Raw genomic sequence first — 18,094 nt, 5'->3', positions numbered from 1 at the left:
CTCTTATCATTTTCTCTCTTATTTACTACGCCCCATTCATAATGGCTCTTTTTCAGTTCCTTAAACACACCAACTGACTCCTGTCTCAGGGACTCTGCATTTGTTCTTCCTTCTGCCTGGAGAGGACATCTCCATATCCTCATGACTGACTCCTTCAGGGCACTCACATTTCAGCTCAAATTATCTTTTTCTCTAACTAGAGTCTAATGACCTTACTCTTCCCCTCCCCTCATTATATTCATGTTGTACTATATTACTTTATAGAATATATCATAACCTAAAACTGTATTTTTCCTTATTTTGCTTTTTCATTGCATGTCTGCTCTACTAGACTAAGTTCATAATAGCACCTTCATTTTCCTAGAAACCAGCACAAATAAGTGCCTGATAAACATTTGTTGGATGTATTTATTATATATAATATATGCTAAACATGAGCAGGGGCCACTGCTAATAAGTGAGGCCTGAGACTAAACTAGAATGTTTAGGGAAAAAGACCCGCTTGGATTTAGGTCAAATAACCAGCCCAGATTGTCATCTAGTATCAACTACTCATATAACTGCTTTTCACCCAAAGACAGCTTAATTGTCTCAGTGAGTCTTCAGTTGATTTTCTTGGGATTATCTATGTAATTGTCAGAGATTAATGTCAAGGACTAGCATAATATGCCACCAGGTGGGATTTACTAGTGCAAAACAGAACTATTGCTTATCATTTTAGGAGCCATACGACATGACTCACTCTTACTGGGTTTATTTTCTTTTAAAAATCCTTTTTTAATATTTAGTTTTGCCAACCTTACTGGTTACTGAACATGTATGCTGTATCTCCCTGCTTCATGGTACTCACAAATATGGGCAGCAAATTGTGGACCTCCTCATCCAAGTCACTAATCCTTTAAACAATATTCTTTGGCTAAACTCCTTCAACCTTTTATGCATTTACAAACATGATACTTATCAACCTCATTTCATTATTAAATTCAAAAGAATTTTAAGGGCCTTTCTTTGATGAATTGTTAAAATTAACATCTCCCCCCAATCTATCCAAAATGTGTTAAGTTGGATGTGATGTGTTTCTTGAGAACTTATTCTGGATCTTGGCAATTCTGCCCTCCTCTTCTCAGTGCTCACTAGCCATGCTTTTCAGAATGCCTGCTTGACTTTTTTCCAGGTGATCTCAAGTTCAAATTAGTTTATGGTTAAACATTCACTTTTTTTTTCTTTTTTGAAAATCAGTACTATATTTTCCTTTTACCACTCTTCTATTTTCTTTCCCCTACAGGATTTGAAACAAACGCAGATAGTACTCAGTGAATCTCATCTGTAAGTCGTCTACATACACTGAACTGTAAGTCATTAGGGAAAAGAGTCTAGCGAGAACCATTTAGAATCACTTTCTATCTGGGGCTTCAAATCCCTCCAGGATGTAAATAAACGTCTGGATTTCGGTTATTTTTATTTGCTATGTCTTTCAACACAGAGCATTTATTAGTTTCACAATCACCCTTGACAACATCACTTCTTTTTTTTACTTATCCCTTGAATAGATGCTATCTTATTATTTTACCTTTCACATATAAAGGATTTTTGGTTTTACTGTTGGTGGGTGTACTTTTTTAAAACATACCTGTGATTCTGCTCCAACATCCCTGCTAAGAGCTTTGCTGATTTTAACAAGTATGTGATTCCACTGTTGTAAGCCAAGGCTAAACTTGATTCCATCAAATTTGTTTAAGTGTTGCTTCTCTGTATTAAAGCTTCAAGTTCACTCACTGTCTAACCAATGATATGCAGCTACCTGAAGACATTAAAATCTTTCAGAAATTTCTTCTCAATTTTTTTCTTCTTAAAAAGTACTAGCATTGCAGGATACAGAATGAAGTATGTGAAGAGGCAAAATAAGTGTGTACCACTAACTTGAAAATTATGCAACAGGTGTCACCTTAGTTTTAACACATTCTTCTGTTCAAAGATATAAATTCAGAATCTTTGGGAGTAGTCAGTTAGGTGCATCTGTGAGATGAACACTTATTACTGAGTTGGACACAGGAGTAGCATTCAAACAATACCCTTTAATACATACAAAAATAGAGAAACACAAAAGAGAATACATGGACACATGAGACTAATTTTAAGATAAATGCAATTTGTAGATAGTTCTTTAATTTGACCAAAAGGAAAATGAAGATGTCCAAATATCCTTATCTGTCATATGCTTTATACTATATTATGTAATATATTGGTTCAATTTTCTTTTATAAAATCATATCATTCTAATAAACAAACCTTCACATAATATAAAAGTAGAAAAACTCAGACTTCTTAAACCTTCAATGTGACTGAAATACATAAAATAGAATAACAGCAAAAGATAGAAATTAAGCCTTCCATGATTTTGAAGACTGCCTTTTATCAATGCTCGTAATTAATTTTTAAAGTTGTGATTTCTTTTGAAGTAAAAAAAAAAAAAAAAAAAACTAAAGTGCAGGAGTCTTCTTCAATACTGAGTTTTAGTAAAGATAAGTTTCTTTAATTTTCTGGTTTAATTCAATAAAATAATTTTATGTGTAATTTACTTCTCTAAAGGTGAAATGGAAAACAACTTATCCAAACAGCATTACAAGAGAAGAATTACTGGTCTGACAAAATTCTGCCTCTAAGGAACTTGGTGAATATTCTGGGATTATGAAAGCCAACTGTGAATATTACGAACACTTTTATAAATAACAGATCTTTGTAAGTGCTAATAGTACAAGTTTAATTTGGTAAACAACAACAACAGATATTTCCAGCATTAACAGAGAATTAAACAATTTGTATATGAAAATACATAGGAATTATGTTTCTTGCCTCAATAATTTTTAAGTACTAGTCTCACAAGGAACTGAAGTGTAGTAATTACTTATGTTCAATAGATGGCGACCTTTACATTGTAGTCAGCAAAACAGTATTTGCATAAAACAGTATACTCAACCAGCAGAAAATCAAAGATCAATTAGAAATATTCCATTATTTTGCAACAGACAAAAACTACTTGATCATATACCCATTTTTTTGACCCATGGTCTTTTTTACAGGTTGGCAAACATATTTTGTGGAAATGTATCTTGGTGTTCTATATTTTGGGGTAAATCCAATTGTTAATTCTTACTTCATGAAAATATGTGCAAGTATTAGGCTAGGAATAATTCCTGCTTTCTTCGCATAGCTTATTAAGAATAGCAGCTTTAGGTAATATACTCAACTAATGTTGTCTTACTTAATAAGGACATGTCACAAGAGACCAGTATGTTTGTGAAACACAGCAATAATGAAGACATGGGATGGGTCAGCAAACTGTTTTTTCATTAATCTATTTAGTGTGGGTCAATGAATATTAACAAACAAAGTTTTCTTAAAAAACTTACAAAACAGTATGTTCAGAAATATGTAATTTATGCTTCCTAAATTTTCAATGAATGTACAAAGGCAATAGGTTTCTCCTTATAAAGTAACTTTAACTCTATTCTTCCAGTTCTAAAATTTCATTCTGATGGCCTTCAGCCAGAAATCATGTGGACATTATTTGGTGCTAGAAGATAGTCTATAAGAAGATGGTTTCCCCCCCTCAACATAACTGTTTCAGTTTGTGTATTGTAACTGGTAACCTGAGTTTGAATTGCTTTTCTACTAAAGGGAGAAGTAGTCACTCCTCTCCTAAGGAACATTTTAATTCTTTGACAATTGGGAAGCCATATCATACCTTATAATTCTTAACCATTGATATGGTTTGGCTCTGTGTCCTCATGCAAATCACATGTCAAATTATAACCCCCACGTGTTGAGGGAGGGACCTGGCAGGAAGTGACTGGATCATTGGGGTGGTTTTCCCATGCTATTCTCATGACAGTGAGTTTGTTCTCACGAGATCCGGTTGTTTAAAAGTGTGTGGCACCTCCCCCTTCTATCTCTTTCCTGCTCACCATTGTGAAGATGTACAGCTTCCCCTTCACCTTCCACCATGATTGTAAGTTTCCTGAGGCCTCCCACCCATGATTCCTGCTAAGCCTGTGGAACTATGAGTCCATTAAACCTCTTTTCCTCATAAATTACCCAGTCTCAGGTAGTTCTTTATAGCAGTGTGAGAACAGACTAATACAACCATAATAAATATGTGAAAAATCAGAATCCATCATTCTTTAAGTAAGGGAGATAAGGGAACGACTGATAAAAATAGGTTTTGATCATTATTTTAGATATCCTTTTGCTAAACTAAAATGCCACTTTATTTATATATAGCATTAAAAATTTGAAACTACATAGGTTGATATTAATATTATAATACAGTAGAAAATGAAAACATGGTGAGATCAAGAAAAACATTTTTTAACTTAAATTGCACTTTGACAATATGATTTTTTGGCATAAACGTGTGTGTGTGTGTGTGCACGCGTGTGTAACATAATTTTCTCTAAATAAAATTTTCTATGGTCTCCTATAATTCTCTATTCTGGTAGGCCATATATTAATAACTTTCTATTATTAATATGTAACTGATAAGATGGCTGTTGCCTCTTTTAAATCAATGTTGTAGATTAGATTCTTAAATTTAAACATTTCCTTATTAATGATAAAATTTTCTCAATTAGTATTTCTATTCAGAGTACAAACTAAGCATTTCATGTACCTATTTTTAAAATTGTTATTCTCTCCTCACAGGAATCACCATGCTCTTCATGTTGAAATACACCAAAAACACAAAGGAAGACATTAGAAAACAAATGTTCATTTAATGAAAAAAAGTCTTTCACAACTAATTAACAAACAGAAAATATCAAGATAAAAAATGTCAACTTTTGGCAATTAGATCACTCCAACAAAGGACAACTCCCCTTTCAAGTGACTTAGGTATGGTTTCACTTTACTTTCAATATAGGTATCAATGTTTTGATATTTTAATATCTTGATATTTTTATTGAACTTATATTCCATTAGAGATAGTGTGTGCCATGCTGTAAACAATTTCCCTAAAATTCAACAATTAGAGAATTGGAGAAATACGCAATTATATGTAATTAGTAACTTTTAGTACCAAACATGGTGGGGCATACTAAAATTCTTATATTCAAAGAGCATATACTCTAGTTGAGGAAAGAGAACATGGAGACAGATACTGGTCATCCAAAGGAAAAAAGGAAGCACCAAAAGAGAGGTGACAACAATACTTCCAATTGGGTTCAAGTCAATTATTCTACTTAAGAATAAGTTTTTCTTAAATGATAATCTGTCAAAATGAGGATTAGTATACAAAGAGAGTTGGTGTATGTTATGGACCGAACTGTATCCCTCCAGTATTCATATGTTGGAGCCCTAACCCACAATGCGACTATTTTGAGATCGGTCCTTTTAAGAGGTAATTAAGGTTAAATGAGGTCATACAAGTGGGACCATGTCCTCATGAGAAAAAGCGACCCCAGAGCTTTCACTCTTTCTCTGTGCCCCCACAGAGGAAAAGCCACGTGAGGAGACACAGTGAGACAGTGGCCATCTACAGCCATGAGGAGAAGCCTCAACAGACACCAACTCTGCTGGCACCTTGACCTAGAACTTAAGAGTCTCCAGAACTATGAGATAATAAGTTTCTACTGTCCCAACTAACCAATCTGTGTATCTTGTTGTGGCAGCCTAAGCTGACTGACAACAGTGTATTTCTAATTGAAGAAACAGTTTACCAGAGATGAATTTTATAATCTTAACAACCATCTTCAAGATGAGTCATTTCATTGAATAGCTAGGCCTTTACTTACAACAGCTACAGTTGCATCCAGGAAGAAATACCATGACTATTAGAATCCCTTTTCCTTCCAATTTATACTATTACACTAAGATTCTCATTTTTAAAGAGCTCAAACTTTAGTTGGAAACTTAAGACATGTAGACAAATATCCATAAGACAAATTACAAAAGTAAGTGTCAAATGAGAGGTAAAAATTATATAGCATGTAAGTTCAGAGGTGAGAAGATTATTTCTACTGTGGGGTGGGGCAGTGGAGAGGGCGCTCTATAGGTGAGAATGTATGATTGTGGGAAGGAATAAGAAAATCTAGGCCAGACGTGATGGCTCACACCTACGATCCCAGGACTTTGGGAGGCTGAGGCAGGCAGATTGCCAAGAGTTCGAGATCAGCTTGGGCAACATGGCAAAATTCTGCCTCTACAAAAAATTAGCCAAGTGTGGTGGTGTGTGCCTGTAGTTCCAGCTACTTGGGAGGCTGAGGTGGGAGGATCACTTGAGCCTGGGAGGTCGAGGTGCAGTGAGCCATGATAGCGCCACTGCACTCTAGGTTGGGTGACAAAGCGAGACTCTGTCTCAAAAAAAAAAAAAAAAAAAAAAAGGAAAAAGAAAAACAACAACAACAACAACAACAAAAAACCAACTTGGAAAAGGGAATATTTACACTCAATCCAGTCATTCTCAGCAGCACACAACTGGCATATTGGGCTGGATGATTCTTCCGTCTGTGGGATTCTTCAGTGCATTACAAGATATTTTGTATCCTTAGCCACCATTAGCATCCTCCTTCCTTTTAACATCTGTACATTACCCTACACATTTCCAAAGGCAACAGAATCTCCCCAGAAGAGAACCAGAAGTAAACTTTTAAGGATGTGAAGAAAACAGCAGATGTGTTCACACAAAATTCATTAAGTGAAATTAAATGGCTAATACATAAGATTCCAAATGCTATATATGGAAGACTAGAACACGTAAAATCATAGTATTCTAAGTTCTGCTTTCCTGTTTTAAGTGTTCATTATATTTAATTGGTAAATCCTAATTTCCCATTTTGAAGCTTCTTATTTCATTGCTTCATTCACATATCTCTGATTATATTTGATTTCTAAATACATTTGATTGCTCATTACTCTTAGGCTGCCTGTGATGAAGTCAACAAATAAACATCCTTAACTTGAGGCAAAAAAAATAAAGTAAATGCATGTTCCTTTTGACTTCCACATGCCTTTCAGTCTTCCCTTAACTGATCTTTTCTTTGAAGACTTCTAAATGCTGTGTTTGTGATCTGGGTTGAAGATTTAAGGAGAAAAGATGAGAAGTGGCCAAGATGAAGAAAGTGACGAGAAGACGAATAAAAGAGAACCTGTGCAACTGAGGTCTAAACTGGAGTCTACAAAAATATGATTCTTTTGCAGATCAGGTTCTCCAGAAAGCAGAGCTTAGCATGCAGGATGCTTATTAAGAAATGTCTCTAGGGTCAACAACTGTGAAGGGGAAAGGACAGAAAAGGAAGCAGGAATGGGCAGGAGAGGTGGAGTTGCCAAACAAAACTTAGGACAGCCTCAGCTGACTCCACAGCAGCTCTGGAGCTAGAACGGTCCCTTCAAGTTGGTCTTAATTGGGATGAAATAACCAGGTTTTTTACTTCCCTCTCTTCCCACTTATCAATCAGTTCACTGCATGTGGGCAGACCCACCAAGCCCAGGGTCTTGAAGAGGGACTGTCTGCAGCTGAGGTGATTTGTGAAGGGGCTGGCACATGAAGGCTGTTTGCCTACCACACTCCCATCGGCAGAGGTATCAAGTCCTCCATTGAAGTGATATCTGAGTGGGCAGCACAGTGTCTACCACAGATTCTAACTCCAGAGAAGTGGAAACTTGGGGGCAGAAAGTAATCAGTGAGTTACAAATCTCAGTCTAAAACTCAGAATTTATCACTTGCTGCTTCTTACTACTTCTAACCAAGAAAAAAAAATACTATAATTCCTACTTTGGAAAGAATGTGCAAGGAAATATTTACTTGCTTTAAGGAATTTTCTGGAATGGGATAAACAAAAGGAAAGTGTCCAGCCAATTCTAGCCAAGATTTTACAGAGCAGCTAAATCCTCAAATTCATCACTATTATGAAAAGCATCATATATCAAATTTAATACATCAAAGTGTTTTCGTATTTTCTGTATGGTTTTATGTATGCTCTGTAGGATATTCTGTTTGTGTTCCCTACATACATGTTATCAACATATATTTATGCCTCTCTTTTCTAGGTCTTCATTGGGTCTCAACAGGAAAAGTATTAAATTGTTAATAATCAGGGCTGGCACCAACTAGGTGAGTGCACTGCAATTAGCCGCCTGACAAGAAGCCTCCCTGCTTCTTCATTTTCTAATTTTATTTGCAAGCAGTTAGATATGATATCATAATTTCCCATTTAAAACGTTACGGATAGGAATGGGAACATAAGTGTTTTGTCTATGTACAGGAGTTCTAGCACGCTTCCCTGCCTAGCCTGGACTCCAGTCACAATGACCTTTCTGTTCTGTGTTCTTGCATGCTCCTTTCCACACTTGTCTCCCCACCTTCGAGGCATCACACGGCTGACTCCTTTTTTCTCCCAGCTGCTGGCATTAAGGTTGTCTCTTCAGAGGTCCACATAATCTAAAGTAATCCTTCCCTGACTAAGCCATACTTATTTTATATTAACTTATTATCTTGGTAACACAATTACCTTAGCTCATCTTGCTTATACATTTATCTGTTATTCATTACTGTATCCCTAGTACATTGATTAGTGCCTGGCATTTACATATACAGCAATTATGCATTTGAAAGAATGAATGCTGGCAATGAGTAAATATTTATGATTTATATGATTTTTAAATACACATCAGAAACACAATAATTACAAAATTACATACCTGGAGGGAAAATCAATTCATTCTATATTTTTGAATAATTTTGAAAAAAAGAAGGAACTGCTACTCTGTGTCCTAACACCACAATTTGTATTAAATAAACTCTACGATGTCTATATATCTGAGCCTTCCTAAAGGGCACAATGATGCATGAAAGAATGCTTTTGTTTCCACAAATACTATAATTTTTGAGGTAACAAAAATACATTGGACCATGTGTGAGACACTCAGTCTTGTGAATAAAACACTATAAGAAAAAAATGTTGAGGCCGGGTATGGTGGCTCACGTCTGTAATCCCAGCACTTTGGGAGGCCGAGGCAGGCGGATAACTGGAGGTCAGAAGTTTGACACCAGCCTGGCCAACATGACGAAACCCTGTCTCTACTAAAAAATATATGAAAATTAGCTGGGCATGGAGGTGCATGCCTGTAATCCCAGCTACTCAGGAGGCTGAGGCAGAAGAATCACTCAAACCTGGGAGGTGGAAGCTACAGTAAGCCAATATCGCGCCACTGCACTCCAGCCTGGGTGACAGAGCACAGCTCTGTCTTAAATTAAAAAAAAAAAGAAAGAAAGAAAGAAAAAAATGTTGAAAACATTCTTAAGAGCAACTTCCCAATTTCACTTTAAAAACAGGCCTATAATGAAGAGTCTGTATAAGAGAGACAAACAAAAACAAGTCATAAATTAGGTCACCAGATTTACAATAATATTTTTGCAAGAAGCTTTTATAATTTTTGGCTAGTGTTTAAGCTAGGAATATAAGATGTCCCAGGAGATTCACTGAGCTCAGGAATTCATCTTCTGACAGGGTCAAATGGAATGTCCTTTATGATCCTGGCTGAATATTTGTCCTCATACTCAAGTATGGATCATTCCATTTATCTAAGTCTGTGCTTTCAATGAAATACTAAATACTTCATTTTTAATTAAGCAAGGTATTAAATTTTATTTTAATTACATCTGTTTTAAGTTGTAACTCTATACAGGTTCTCTTGTCTGTATTACGGAAAATTTTTCCCATTTACCTAAAGTTCTTTTGAGTCGTTCTTTCTGTCCACTCTGTAGTTATTCTAGAAACTGGATTATTGGTGGAAAATGCCACGTTTACTCAACCACACCATTTATTTTTATGAGGTTTTAATTCTATAGTTTCTCAAACATCATCTTTTGGGATCCTGGAAGAATTACTGGGTATAGGAAAGCCTGGTCTAAGAAAGTAGATTTTCTTACAGAGGCCAGAGACACAGTTATAACTGGGATTGATGTCAGCATCATAAAAACACAAGCAGGCAGGACATCTGTCTTAGTATCTGAAGAAGAACTAATATGACAAAACAAAGATGTCTTATATATCATGAGGTATACTAGAAATGAGCATAGATAAATCCTAGAATTATTTTTAAAATGCATTTGGCAGGCCAAATTTTATCAATCACTATCTAAAATTAATGTTAGTTTCTCCAAGTTCTCAGGCAGTTGTACTAGACTATTATGTCACTAAAGTGAAAGAATACCTGGAAAAATAAAAATAGACCCTTGAATGCAGGCAAGGTCCTTCAGCAGTAGTTTCACACAAATAATAATTCTATATTGCACAACAGTCAACTGATCTTATGTTACTCACATAGGATACTACATATTGTAGTAATTCAGGGGGAAAAATCAAACATGATCCTTTACCATGTTTTTTTAATTATTTATTTATTTATTTATTTTGAGATGGAGTTTCGCTCTTGTTGCCCATACTGGAGTGCAATGGTGCGATCTCGGCTCACCGCAACCTCTGCTAGTGAACCTCCCAGGTTCAAGCGATTTTCCTGCGTCAGCCTCCCGAGTACCTGGGATTACAGACATGCGCCAACACGCCCGGCTAATCTTGTATTTTTAGTAGAGACAGGGTTTCTCTATGTTGGTCAGTCTGGTCTTGAACTCCCGACCTCAGGTGATTTGCCCGCCTCGGCCTCCCAAAATGCTGGGATTACAGGCGTGAGCCACTGCGCCTGGCCTGCCATGTTTTATACCCATATTTTAGTAACCTCACAAAGTTAAAAGTGTTTTCCAAATGAAATGTCAGAGAACTGTTTATTTTACCCAGTTATATTGTAACAACTCCTGGATGGCACTGTGTCTAGCCTCAAGGAAACAGAACCAGTACAAAGCTAAGTTAAAGGCAACTTTATTACAATACTTTTCCAAACTTCAAAATGCATTTATTACTAAATGCAGCTCTAATATATAATACACTATATTACAAGGCAGAAAGCATTTCTGGTCATATATTTAGCTTCCATGTATTGCCCAAAACACAGCTTCCTAGGAATAGCAGCAGTGCACAGTAGTTTATATCACTAAGTAAAATATTTCTCTGATGTCTCATAATCATTCATATTATAATTTATGTTCTTCTAATTAAAAAAAGCAAAGCTATCTTTTCTATATCTTATTAGTTAATACCTAGAAATTGTCTATACTCTAAAAACATCCAATAGCTTAGAGATATTTCCTTTGATAGGAAATAGGATTTGAAAATCCAACCAAACCAAAGAATACTGTATTTCTCCATTGCACATGGGGTAAAATTCTCTTCTTTCCTTTTCCAGGAGCCAAATCTGGACCTCCTCCTCTTCATAGAGCCATCCTGAATAGTACTTACTTTAAAAGATACCTAAATCTACACTGCGTGCACTCTTCTTTAATAAAGTCTTCTCTGTTTATTCTTGCCTCCTTATATTTACTTATTTAGAATAATTTACAATCAACTTTGAATGTTACATAATAATAAACTTAAAAAGTAATCTTGGGAAATGTTAATAACATAAAGGAAGTATTTTCCAAATTAGACAAGGACATTATTTGCTCATTATCCTCTGCTTCAACCAACCAACCAAATTCAACTTATGAAAATAATTCATTTTCCAAGGTTACTACCCTAATAACAACAAAAACAGATACAAATCCACTGAACAGATCTAGTCCCTTAATATTCTTTCTTTCTTTCTTTCTTTCTTTTTTGGTTTTACATTTGTGAGCTACCAGCTAGCATAAAACATGTTCATCTTCCTTTTCTCACAACAATAGAAAATTGTTAGAAAAGTATAGAAAAAGTTCTATTTTTTCGTAAGGCAAATTTAATACAGATTTTGCTATGAAGTTGGAAAAAAGTAAATGAAAAGGTATGTGCTGGCTGCTTGGGGGACAAGGCTCATAAATCACTGTACGTTAAGAGCACGTGCTGAAACTTCATGGTGCCAGTCACGTAATTTTGTGTATTTGGGACTAAAGACGTGAAGGGGTATCTTTTCCCTGTGGAAAAAAAAAAAAAAAAAAAAAAAAAGAGTGATAGAAGAGTCATAAGAAATAGAAGGAAAAAGGTTCTAGACTAATTCCATCATGCAGAAAACATGCCTTATAAAAGCTTAATTTCACATAGCTACTTTATTAAGTGGCAAAGATTTTAAGGGTAGAGCATTTTTAGAAATACAGAAATTAATCCATAGATCCCTCTTGGAAACATATATTTTTATGCTCAAAATAAAGTGACTGCAAGACAACACACAAGCACATTCACAGACATATGTATTGTTAGCAAAGCACCCCAAAATACACCCTTCTGCCCACTTCTTATTTCAATACTAAGGAAAACACGCCTTAAAACCCAGACAATATCCACTACTTTAAAAATCTGCAAGTTGTACATTTAGGTCACACAAAAGGCACCAAAGTTAAATGCTTAGCTTCTAGCTGCAAAGACGAAATGCCATACCATTACACTTGACAATCTGAAAAACCAAATTGAGACCATTCATGAAAGGAAAACATTCAATTGACAAAAAGATAGAGAACTTACTTTGCCTTCTTTGTATTATCAGCTTCAGATTCTTTCACTGAAATATAATAAGCAATATCCAAATATTAGTTTGTTTTGTTTAACTTCAAAATCACTTAAGCAATTACCTGCACCAATCAATATCAAATGTTCAACTTCCATGGAGCCACTAAAACGAATTCCACAGTAGCCTGTTGTTGGCTATAAACTATAGTTAGTACAACTACTATTACGTCTATACTTTTCATGGGCTGGTGATTTATTTATTTATTTATTTATTTATTTATTAGACAGAGCCCCTCCCTCCGTAGCTCTGTCTGGAGTACAGTGGCATGATCTCAGCTCACTGCAATCTCTGCCTCCCCGGTTCAAACGATTCTCCTACCTCAGGCTACCAAGTAGCTGGGATTACAGGTGTCTGCCACGATGCCTGGCTAATTTTTGTATTTTTAGTAGAGGCAGGGTTTCATCATGTTGGCTAGTCTGGTCTCAACTCATGACCTCATGATCCTCCTGCCTCGGCCTCCCAAAGTGCTGGGATTACAGGAATGAGCCACTGCGCCCGGCCTGGGGTCTTATTTATATTACCCATGTTATGCACAGCATAATTTAAAAGCAAACTGTCTCGGGGTTGTTTTCTGACAACTACCAATCAGTCTCAATGCTACTCTCTGTGGCAAAAAAACACTCATCCATTAGGACACCTAGAAGTTCACTTACAATGTTCAGTCCCAGTGATCTGGGCAAGGATTCGGAAAGAGCGAGACTGAGTTGTTCCAGTCCTTGGACGCCAGTCTTCAGTATCCTCAATCAGTCTCTTCTTGCTGGCATCACTGTGAGTGGGTATATGATAAAACTCTGTATTGCGCTCCACAATGTGTTTTCTTGGTGGGCTAGGGTTAAGGAGAAAAAAAAAAAAAATTAATTGTAAAATTATATTAAAAGGATAAAATATCTTCTAGTAAATTATTTATAATTTATATGATTAATCTTCAATGTTCCTTTTATATAAACAGTTTGCTTTGCAAGTATATTCAGTCTCAATTTTTTAAAAGATCTATCTAAAATAGGCTGGGCATGGTGGCTCATGCCTGTAATCCCAGCACTTTGGGAGGCCAAGGTGGGCGGATCATGAGGTCAGGAGATTGAGACCATCCTGGCTTAACACAGTGAAACCCCATCTCTGCTAAAAGTACAAAAAATTAGTTGGGCATGGTGGCATGTGCCTGTAGTCCCAGCTACTGGGGAGGTTGAGGCAGGAGAATCGCTTGAACCTGGGAGGTGGAGGGTGCAGTGAGCCAAGATCGTGCCCCTGCACTCCACCCTGGGCAACAGAGCGAGACTCTGTCTCACAAAAAAAACCAAAAGAAAACAAAAAAAACCCTTTTAAATTATAAGTAAAAACCTGCACTTACAATGTTAATATAAAATAACGCTATTAGAATGTATTCAACAGAAAGATTACCGTTTAGGTGGGATTTTCCTTTTAATTGACAGAGGAAGGCAGCAGAAGAAAGATTTCCAACATGAAGAAAAAGGAAAGGAAAATGATAAGAAAAAAAGAAAACAACTAGAAAAGTCCATAGTAGTCAAAATCAAACTTCCTGAAATTATTTGTATTGTTCATTGTATGCCACATGAAACATAGATGTGGACTATATTCACAACGACCATTAATATCAATATGCTGCTAGAATGTACTGGCATTCATGAAATTAAATGATCAAATCTTCACTAGGCCCAGGAGCCAAGTATGGTTTAGTAGAGGCTAAACTAGCAATTCCAAATACAATTTTGAAAAGAGTCCAAACTATTCCTTTCCACAGTTTTCTCATTCATATGTACAGGTATTCCTTATCCTAAAGATAGCTGTGTGTGGGATCAGCACAGTGAAGAAGAAGTACGGCATATGAGCAACTACTGAAATAGGTATTAAAAGATCAGAATTTAAAGCTTGGCTCTAAGACTCTTTAGAAAGTCAGTCTCTTGAATATCACATACAAGGTAGTGTTCTGAGGATGTGTAAACTACAGAGTTCAAGAACTTTGAGTTTGCTATGAACATTCATTTTTATTTTAAAAGGGCATAAATACAAAGGAATCTGCAATGTGTATTTTAACATTGTATGATATACTGAGCATAATGAATAGTCTCCACTTCTCCCCCCTCAAAATAGGGCAAATGCAAATTTTTGGAGGCTATGAGTTTAATTTCAAGAGAAAAAGGAACATGAGTCTGGACTAGGAGACTACTGGCACAAGATCTGAGTACAGAAAGTGTTATAAATGTGGTCAGATGTGAGTGGCAACACCTGCTAGGTTCAACTCACCATGAGAAAACAATAGTGCCATCCGCAGGCCACATGACTGTTATCATTTTAATAGCTACATAACCAAAACTGTCTCAGCACACTGGAAAAGCTTTTCTCCAGTGAAGAACAGGATAGAATTACAGTTAGTAACACTGGCTTTAAAGTCAGATTCAGTGTGTGCTTTATGCAAGTCATTTCTCTAAGCTCAATTTCCTCATTTGAGAAATAAGACTTGCATCTTAAGGGGTTATTTAAGAACAAATAAGATAGATAATGTATGTAAGGTGCTTTCTGCAGTATATAACATGAGGTGATGATCATCATAATGTATTCTTTTATGATTACTAGAAAATCAACTGCAATACATGTTTAAGACTATGAATAATCTGCATATACAAAATAACAAATCAGTAATATTTATGCAAAAAATCATAAAAAATACTATAACTTGTGGTACTATGGTAATATCATATGATTCCACAAATAAAATATCTAAAAGACCTTCCACTAATATTGAACAAAACCTAGTTCTTTTAAAAATGAACAAAATGTTTTAAAATTAGGAAACAAGCATAGATTTCTTCATAAACACACTGCCTTTGGCAGACATAAAACAGACAACTCTTTATCTAATGCAAGTACTTAAAAAATTTTATATTCAGCTATTAAACTTATTATAGTTTTAAATTTCTCCACAAGTATTGAGTGTAGTTTGCTCTTAAATGATGTTAATTTCAAGTGTAAGACTATTTTATCCTCCATAAAAGGTTTGATCTCTAAAAACAAAACAATGGTGTCAAGCTAAGATATCATGAATAATAGAACGACACTACCTAAGTAGCATTTTTAGCTATGACACACTTGTAAAAAGTACACTACCCCTTAGATTCTTTGTGTTGTTTACCACACCTTAAGGTCTTATGTCAAATGATATGAAGTTTCTAAACATTTAGTGCTTTCTGGTTCTGAAACTCCAGAGTGTGATAACTATGATGAAAGAAAAGAAAAATTTCAATAATTTTATTTTAAAAAATACATTTGGTAAAGAATGTAAAATTTACTCTCAGGGGCAAGTAATTTATTTCAAAATATGAACATTAAAAAAAATAATAATAAACTAAAGGAAAGCCCAAACTACAGTTCTAACTCCGGTATACACTGTCCATAATACTCATCTATCTCAATGAAGGTTAACTTACTAAGTTTTTAGTTACAGAAGTGTGGGTGTTCTAAACATACCACTGATGCATACGAAATTCTCTAGCATAAAAAAAAAAAAAATGCTTCTTATGCTCCTTAACATTTTTGAAAATTCTTATGAGAAAATCCTAACAAAATTTGCTGGTAGTATTAAATTGAAAGCAAGAAGGAAAGTTACAGAGACAATTACAAACTGAATCATTGGTTAAGTACTTACACAGTGCCAGGGTTACTGAGGGAAGAATAATACACACAAAAAAGATGTGATAGAGAAGAGAAGACATTGATGTTCCCCGGAAGATGACCAACAGACAAAGAGGGGAAAAAAGAAGAAAAAGAAAATAAAATGAAATTCATAACACAATGATTTTCAGTGAAGATGTTACACAAACATCATGCTTCAAAATAATCATGTAAACATAGGCAAAAAATGAACAAATGTTAGTAAAAATTCTACTACACTGTTATAATCAAGACAACACTTTTGTTCCCCCATCCCACAAAACACTGAAAACTATTTTACATATTAATGCTACTTCAAGTATCAAGTGACTGAAAGATCCACTATTTTTTTAATGCACAAGGTTTTATAAAAATCATTTAAACATGAATCCAAATTCTTATGTTCTTAACAAAGGACAGAAAACAATCAGATGTAAAATACAGAAACAGATCATTTTAGAATCACTTTTAAAATCAGAAAAGAATAAGAGAAAAATCTTTCAGTCTCACATAATAGAAGTATATATTAATAGCAAGTGTAATTTCTCACATGAATTATCTTGAATCATATGTTATAGAAGAATAATATGTTATTTGAATTTTTTCTTGTTTCTATGATGAAAAATGTAGGAAGCATAATGGATCACAAATAATGAGCTATCACTCAATTTTCTTACTCTCTCCTGTCCCTCATTAATACCACCCTCATTCACAAGCAAGTTCCAGTAACTTTAGAAGTGATTTGTGGGAATTCCATAGTTCTGTATTATCAGTGACACAATTATTGCCCAGAAGGCATGTCTGGTAAGACATGGTAAAGGAGCTAAGTTAGTAACACCTGAAGCAGGAGAACCTCAAAACATAATTCATTCACATAGCCTATCTTTTCAGTACAGAATCATTAACAACACATTCATATTACAGTAGGGATAGAAAAGACTAAAGTATAAACTGTATAGTTTGCCAAATAACACACTGTAGCATTTTTCAATTCTGCAATGACGTTTAGTCAGAGTAAGTGACAATTCACTACAAACATAGTAAGAAAAACTGCCTATCAGTTTTAATGCTAAGGCTGGTCAGTGTTGCTATATTTCCACATATCAAAATCAGTTTCATAAACTCAAGAGAGGGTTGAGTTATACTGAGTGAGTGTGAGATGCAGGATAAAGTTGATCTCAATAGTTTGCTTGCATTTACTCTTCTGTAGCCACAATGCACAGTATTCTCTCCTCTGCCTTGTTATTTTAAGTAGCAGGGAAATAGGTTTGCAAAATAATCTCATCCTGAATAGAGTTGAGTTTTAGATGTATATTTAAACATTTTAAAGTTTAGGAAAAATGTTTTATATTAATGTGAAATTAAGTGGGGGTAAATGTTCAATGGTGTGTTGGAGGGGCAGCAAGTGGAGGGCTGACTGATTTCAACCTAAAGGTGACAATTTGAGTATGCCAAACAAATATTTTTACATATTTTAGAAAAAATGCCCAAATGGAACAGTCCAAAATACACAGCAGTGGCAAATGTGCTAACATGATAGTCAGGTGATCTGGTTTCTCATTCTGGCTGTGCTGCCCACTTTCCCCCATGCCCTGGGCAAACTGCAATCTACAGAAGCCTCATTTTCCTCAACAGTGAAATCAATGACAATTTCTCTGTGTTTCAGACTTCCTCTAAGGATTTATGTTTAGCATATTTGAAGACACTTTGAAAACTACACAAATACAGGTTTACTGTTGGAAAAGATTACCCAACTGCTCAAAAAAAAAAAGGGGGGGGAGTATCTAACCCAATTGTAGTATATGCACATCAACTGATTCATATAGCTTCAATTCAATTC

General features: G+C 35.2%; 1 protein-coding gene across 16 annotated transcripts in view; it reads right to left on the bottom strand.

Annotated features, from left to right (window-relative positions):
* PDLIM5 (PDZ and LIM domain 5) overlaps window positions 1-18,094 on the bottom strand; it is a 208,361-nt gene that overhangs the window by 66,812 nt on the left and 123,455 nt on the right. For 7 of the 16 annotated variants that reach the window (XM_009207199.3, XM_009207204.3, XM_009207207.3 and 4 more), the window contains exons 6-9: window positions 16,250-16,264; window positions 13,987-14,004; window positions 13,242-13,414; window positions 12,543-12,579 (exon numbers count right to left, since the gene is read on the bottom strand). In XM_009207199.3, the coding sequence (XP_009205463.1) occupies window positions 12,543-12,579; window positions 13,242-13,414; window positions 13,987-14,004; window positions 16,250-16,264 (243 nt within the window). Of the gene's footprint in view, window positions 1-10,855; window positions 11,999-12,542; window positions 12,580-13,241; window positions 13,415-13,986; window positions 14,005-16,249; window positions 16,265-18,094 lie in introns of those variants that run through there. The other 9 variants (XM_009207203.3, XM_003898977.3, XM_009207206.3 and 6 more) reach the window with 4 other exon arrangements.

Source organism: Papio anubis, chromosome 3 (genome assembly GCF_008728515.1).
Source record: "Papio anubis isolate 15944 chromosome 3, Panubis1.0, whole genome shotgun sequence".
Lineage (NCBI taxonomy): Eukaryota > Metazoa > Chordata > Mammalia > Primates > Cercopithecidae > Papio > Papio anubis.
Note: the sequence above shows the minus strand (reverse complement) of the source record. Positions and strands in the feature narration are given on the sequence as shown.